General features: G+C 35.4%; 1 protein-coding gene across 3 annotated transcripts in view; it reads left to right on the top strand.

Moving 5' to 3' along the window:
- The window catches only part of LOC102193636 (GDNF family receptor alpha-2), a 65,837-nt gene that overhangs the window by 14,763 nt on the left and 45,074 nt on the right, over positions 1 to 6,000 (top strand). For all 3 annotated transcript variants that reach the window (XM_005729360.1, XM_005729361.1, XM_005729359.1), the window contains exon 3: positions 2,501 to 2,587. In XM_005729360.1, the coding sequence (XP_005729417.1) occupies positions 2,501 to 2,587 (87 nt within the window). The remainder of the gene's footprint in view (positions 1 to 2,500; positions 2,588 to 6,000) is intronic.

Here is a 6,000-nt window from a genome sequence, read left to right as displayed (position 1 = left end):
CTATCTATCTATCTATCTATCTATCTATCTATCTATCTATCTATCTATCTATCTATCTATCTATCTATCTATCTATCTATCTATCTATCTACCTACCTACCTACTTACCTACCTACCTACCTACCTACCCACCTACCTACCTTCCTTTCTATCTTAGAGTGAATATGTGTTTCTGTATGGACACTTTGAGGATTTAGGTAGTTTAGTCTTTCAAAGGGTTTTCTGCCCCCAATTGTGCTGCTTCTTTCTTCCTCTGCAATTTTGTGCATCTTTTCTTTTCTATTCTTTGTGTGTGTCCCCCAGCACTTTTTTATTTCTCTCAAACAAATGTGAGATCCTGAACTGAGCAACATGTCAATAGCTGTGTGTGCTCAAAAAGTGGCCGGCTGAGCTACTCTTTTTTTCTTATGATTGCCAGTTCCGATGAAGAGGGGTCATGCAGACATATATAGAAAGCAGTGACTGCAGATATGCACTGGTCTGTGTCGGGGTGGTCTTTAATCTGCAGAAAAATGGAGGAAAAATCCCATTAGTAATTCAGCTTTTCCCTGTTATTAAAATTTAGCTAATCTGTGTGCATGTGCACATATTTTTGCTAAGGGGTGAGGGTTTAACAAATTTATCTTTCATGCCAATGGATATGATCACAAAGCCAATGTTATCATGGTTGTATTGCTGTCTGCTGATTATTATTATCCAACGATTCATACAGTTTCTTGACCATCAATCCATTCATTGTCTTCCACTTATCCAAGCGAGGGGTTTGGAGATTATCACAACTGTCACAGGGTTAGAAGTGGGTTTATGCCTTGGACAGGATGCTAGTCCATCACAGTGCTAACACAGAGAGAAAGACAACCGTTCACACTCACATTTACACCTACGGCCAATTTAAAATGTTGAAATTTGGACTAAATATCTACTCCAAAGACTCCAGAATCCAGACAGGTCCAAGGCAGCTGGCAGGTTTGAGGAAAGGACCTTCTCACTGTGAGGCAACAGTGATAAACACTGTGTCACTTTACCTTCTGGTTACCATCATTTGAATTATTGCTTATTGCTTATTATAATTTGCTGTGCAAAGAATACATAAATACCTCAGTAATAGCAATAATATGGCATACAGGCATACACGCACACACACAGCTTTCTACAATAGTCTTACCTATTATCACAGCAGTTAGCTGAAAGCATTTTTTCAGATTGCATCACATTTTCCTGAAATGCTCGAAGAGCGTGCTGATAAACAAAATGCACCATATCTATTGATTGGATCTACTGATTGGTTGTCCTAGAAGCGTAGTCTTTTACCAACAGGTTACGGATTTTCTCATTTGTAGCAGCAGGCCCCCAAGCCTTCCTCATAACACCCTCACTGTGTTTCTGTTAGGATCCGAATGCAAAGCTATTACACACTGGAGGGTTTGTCTCAATCACACTGAATGGCTATGAATTTTAAATGTGGGATTAGGGCCTACAGAGAAGCAGGCACATGGGAGAGACTCAGTCAGTTGAGTGCTAATTTTATTTTTTATTCATTTATTTATTTATTTATTTTCATAAAAACAGCTCAGCCAACACATTGTTAACAGGAAAGATGCATTGCTTATGCTTTAGTCCTTCAGCTGTTCTCCCAAATCAAACCAAAGCAGGCACAAATGCTCCACAAGCAAAGAATGTGATGATGACAAACATCTCTTTTCCTGTCGTGGAGAATCAGAAAATATATTAAGTAAAAATTAAAACAGCAACAGATGCAATCTTGCAAGAGAAATGTCCTTTATTGCAGAGGAGCTGAAGCACTGAGCAACCCCCACAGGGGAATGACCAAAGATAAAGACCTTTTTTCTTTTATACAATATTCAAAACAAGTAAACATTCTTGGAGCTTGGAAGCAATTTGTCATTATCTTATGATATTTACTGCACATCAATTTTCCCTTATCTTAGAGATTCTCAGAAATGGAAACATGTTCTTGGCAGTTGGATGCAGTAACATTTTCTTTCATTAACTCTCTTTAAGCATAGTCCGTTGAGTTGAAGTGACCGAGGAAGGAATATGCTCGTTTCCTGTTATTCACATAACTGCATTCCTTCCCAAATTATTTTAGCACATCCACAAACAGAATATGAAAATATGACCATACATGGAAAAGATGAGTATTGAGAAACATAATCATTGTTGAGGATGAAAAACGTGTAAAACTGTTGTTGGTCAAAAATATATTGCTCAAGGATAATGCTACATTTAAATCAAAGCCATGCTTTCAAATATCTGTTAAATTCAAATCAAAAGAGTTTATTGTTAGTGGTTCTTTGTGTGAGTCAGTAAAGTTTGAGATATGGATTGAATCTTGCTTTATTTTGTGTATATTCTGTGATATTGGGGGTAAGATGAATTCCTATGTGTTGTATATTTTCTGATGATTCAGTTAATTGTAGAGCTGTGGTCTTTTTGAGCAATAACTAATCTTTTTTTTTCATCCTTACTGTTGTTTTAGATGAAGACATGGAAGACTTATCTCCATATGAACCTGTTGCACCCAACTGGCACCCCGACACAAGCCGTTTGGCTTCCATCTCTTCAGGTATCACAACACTGATCTTAACAAAATGATGAATTTATAATAATGCCCAGATTCAAAATTTCTTAGGGGATTTTGATTTCCAATTTTTTTTCAGCGTTAACATGCCAGGTTTGTTGATTATGATTTTGATTATGATTATGATGATGGCATATGGCAACAAAAATCTACTTTTCTTTAACCCAAAATAAAAATTTTTACATTAAAATAATTTACTAAACTAAACTAAACAGCTCCCGAAATGCCGTAAGTTGCACAATTTTCTCTTACTTAAACAACTGAAAACTGTACTATTGGAGTTTCTGTACACCCATCATTACCTAACAAAAGCAGTGTACAGTATATGCAATAGATATGTACAACAAAACTAATGTCAGCTACATCAGTTACATCATTTTCCAGTATGTTTCTAACTTCACCAGGCACACAATTCTTCTGTATTTACTCGTTTCTATAATTTTCCTTTTACTTTTATTTGATCCTTGATCCTTTGCTCATACCGAGGCTGCTAGCTTCTGGCTGACTCTGAGCGCTGGATAGCTTTAGCCACTTTTCCTTTGTTAGCGTCTTTAAAATGTCCATTCTAGATCAGGTTGATTTAAGTCTTTTTAGGTTTGTTGTTACAAATGTTTTACTGGTGGTCTCTTCATAGTTTACTTGCTCACAAGTATTTATTAGTGTAGGTGTGCATGTTGCACATGCAAGAAAGAGACTGGCTCATAACTGGACATACGTGAGCCACCTGTCCTGGCTGAGAATGCAGAACACTGACTGATTGTGGTTCCTGATTGGTGTCTAATAATAACAATACTAGAAATGTTAGGTTAATAGCTGTTCTGGAGAGAATGCAATATAAGTTTAATAGGGCCTAAAAAATGTGCAGTGGGCTACTCGTTCCTCATTGGCCATCTACCAGTTATCTGTTCTTGCCTTTGGATAAATTGGGTGCTTATTGTTTAATCTGTCCAGCATACAGTGGGTTTTTTGGCCGTGTGTGCTAAAGTATACACTTTCAGTGCACCACCCCACAGCTATTGATTGTGCGTTCAGTTTGATTTCCTCTTTGGTTTACTAATTAAACAGCCTGGCCCTCAACAGAAGAGCTTTAGCTTCTCTAATGCACTAGTTACTATGGCCACTCTATCAGTAATCAGTGCAGATCTTAAAAGACACCGATATAATAATAAATGCATTGCAGAGAAGCATGCATTAGTATAGACGTTACTTGACACAAAAGGATTTCTGTTTAATGCTGGAGCTATAGGCTACACTCACTTGAAAATTCAGTCATTTTCTTTCATTCAGTTCTGACAGAAATTTCCAGATTATGTTCCTTTTCGGGGGTTTTTTCTTTTTAGCCAAAAGCTATCTACAAACACTGAAGACTGCACATTTTCCTTTTCTCTTTGCTGATGTATCTTCCTTTGTTTTATAACTGGGAGGTACAAGAAAGACACGCTTTTTGCATAATCCCCTTAGCTTTAAATCAGTAGTGCCTTACTTGTTTTTGAAAATAGGTTTGTTTGATATATTGAAAAAGCGAGACCAGAATATATAAAAGTGCTGGCTTTGATTAGTTTGGAGTTTTTAGAGATGATAGAAAACTGCCTTCCCTGTTTTAAGTACATCTAAAAAATTCTGAAAATGCATACTTCTGCCAAGGCTGCACAAACCTCAAAATTTGTTACTTTAATAATAGAAAATGTGACTGAAACATGCACACATGTTTATGGTTATATGAAGTCATCCTGATTTATTATTGGTTTTAGTTTGGCTTTAGATTAAAAAAAATGAAATCAAGCTCATGACAGTTGAATTATGATATTTTCAGTTTATGTTGTTCTTGCACCTCCTATAGGCAAAATACCATTAAATATTAATTTCATCTATATAGCACACATTCACAACAGCAAGGTTGAGATGTTGCAATATTATACAAAGCTACCCAACAATTCTGTGCGAGTTCGTTGAAGAATGTTGCAAAACAAAATAATAACACTTGTCAGACTGGTGGGATCAATAATGGGAGATCGGAATCAGTTAAACATCAAAAAGTATACTAGTAATGCTGCAAGCCTTTGCTCAGGCTTGGCTTCACCTTCTGATGTAAAAAACGTTAGAAAATTAAAGCTAAAAAGGTAATCATATTTATGATATCATAATGACAATAAAAAACTATGTCGATATGAGAGTCAAGAGTCAATCAATTACATGCAAAGAGTAATGCTATTTTGGTTCAAATTTAGTAATAAGAGTTTAAAAAGGGGAGGGTGTGAATAAGGGGTCTTTGGTTGTCTTTAGGTCACAACAGCATTAAATTTCACTAATCATGGTATGAAGTACAGAATAACTGAGAAGGGGGTATAACTTAAGAGGGAAATGGAATTTAAAAATACAAGTGCTAGAACAACTCTAAAAAGTATGTCTATCACTATAGCAGGAATTAAATTATGGAACAGTCTAACAGAAGAAATTAAAGAAAGTAACAACATAAACCAGTTTAAAATGAAATATAAAAAATACATTTTTAACAAATATAAGAATGAAGAAAACAGGGTTAACCCAGGGCGGTAATGTTGTTCGTAATAGTGTTTTAGTTTGTTTGTCTCATAATTTGTGAATCTGCAAACGTTACCACTTTATTTGTTTGTTTGTTTTGTTTTGTCCTTGCTTTACTTTTGCTTCATATGTTGTTTGTTTAATTGAAGGCTAAAAGAAAATTATATCAATGAGAGGTAAGATTTGAGGAGGTAGGGACTAATAAGTGTTTACTTACAAACAAAAGAATGGAATGACATTTTGTAATGATTGTGAAGCCACATGCTTAAAATAAAATTGAACTGAACTGAACTTGAAAAATACCGCAAAGGAAAAAGTAACTGAAGAAAATTGCCATTAAAAAATGAAGTTTTAAATCACTGTAGTGTGTGTGTGTGTGTGTGTGTGTGTGTGTGTGTGTGTGTGTGTGTGTGTGTGTGTGTGTGTATGAAATACTATTCGGTTGAGTGATAATTAATGGAACTGCGTGTCAATTCCATTAATTAGCTTTTTGATTTACTTCCTCACTCATCCCACTGTTTGTCATTTTCCTCTTTATCATTACAAGGTACTTAATTTTGTTTACTTAAACATCATTCATTTAAAAACTGCCGACATGAGGAATCATGAAATTGAGTCTGATTGTGGTGTGAGTCTGTTAAAGCATGTGAATGTTTTTCATAAAAACATAAATAAGATATACTGTAAATAGAATATCAACATCCAGCATCAGCATAAACATGTGCTCTGTGAATGGGGTCAGCCTACTGGCTGACGCTACACATAGCTGTTACATGATGCTTTGCTTGAAGTCAAATGAAACTCAGAGTTTTGTTTGCTAAATAAAATAACTTTGTTTACCAAATGTTTATCATATC

Source organism: Pundamilia nyererei, unplaced genomic scaffold (assembly GCF_000239375.1).
Source record: "Pundamilia nyererei isolate P.nyererei 1_Seehausen unplaced genomic scaffold, PunNye1.0 scaffold00033, whole genome shotgun sequence".
In the NCBI taxonomy this organism is placed as follows: Eukaryota; Metazoa; Chordata; class Actinopteri; order Cichliformes; family Cichlidae; genus Pundamilia; species Pundamilia nyererei.
Note: the sequence above shows the minus strand (reverse complement) of the source record. Positions and strands in the feature narration are given on the sequence as shown.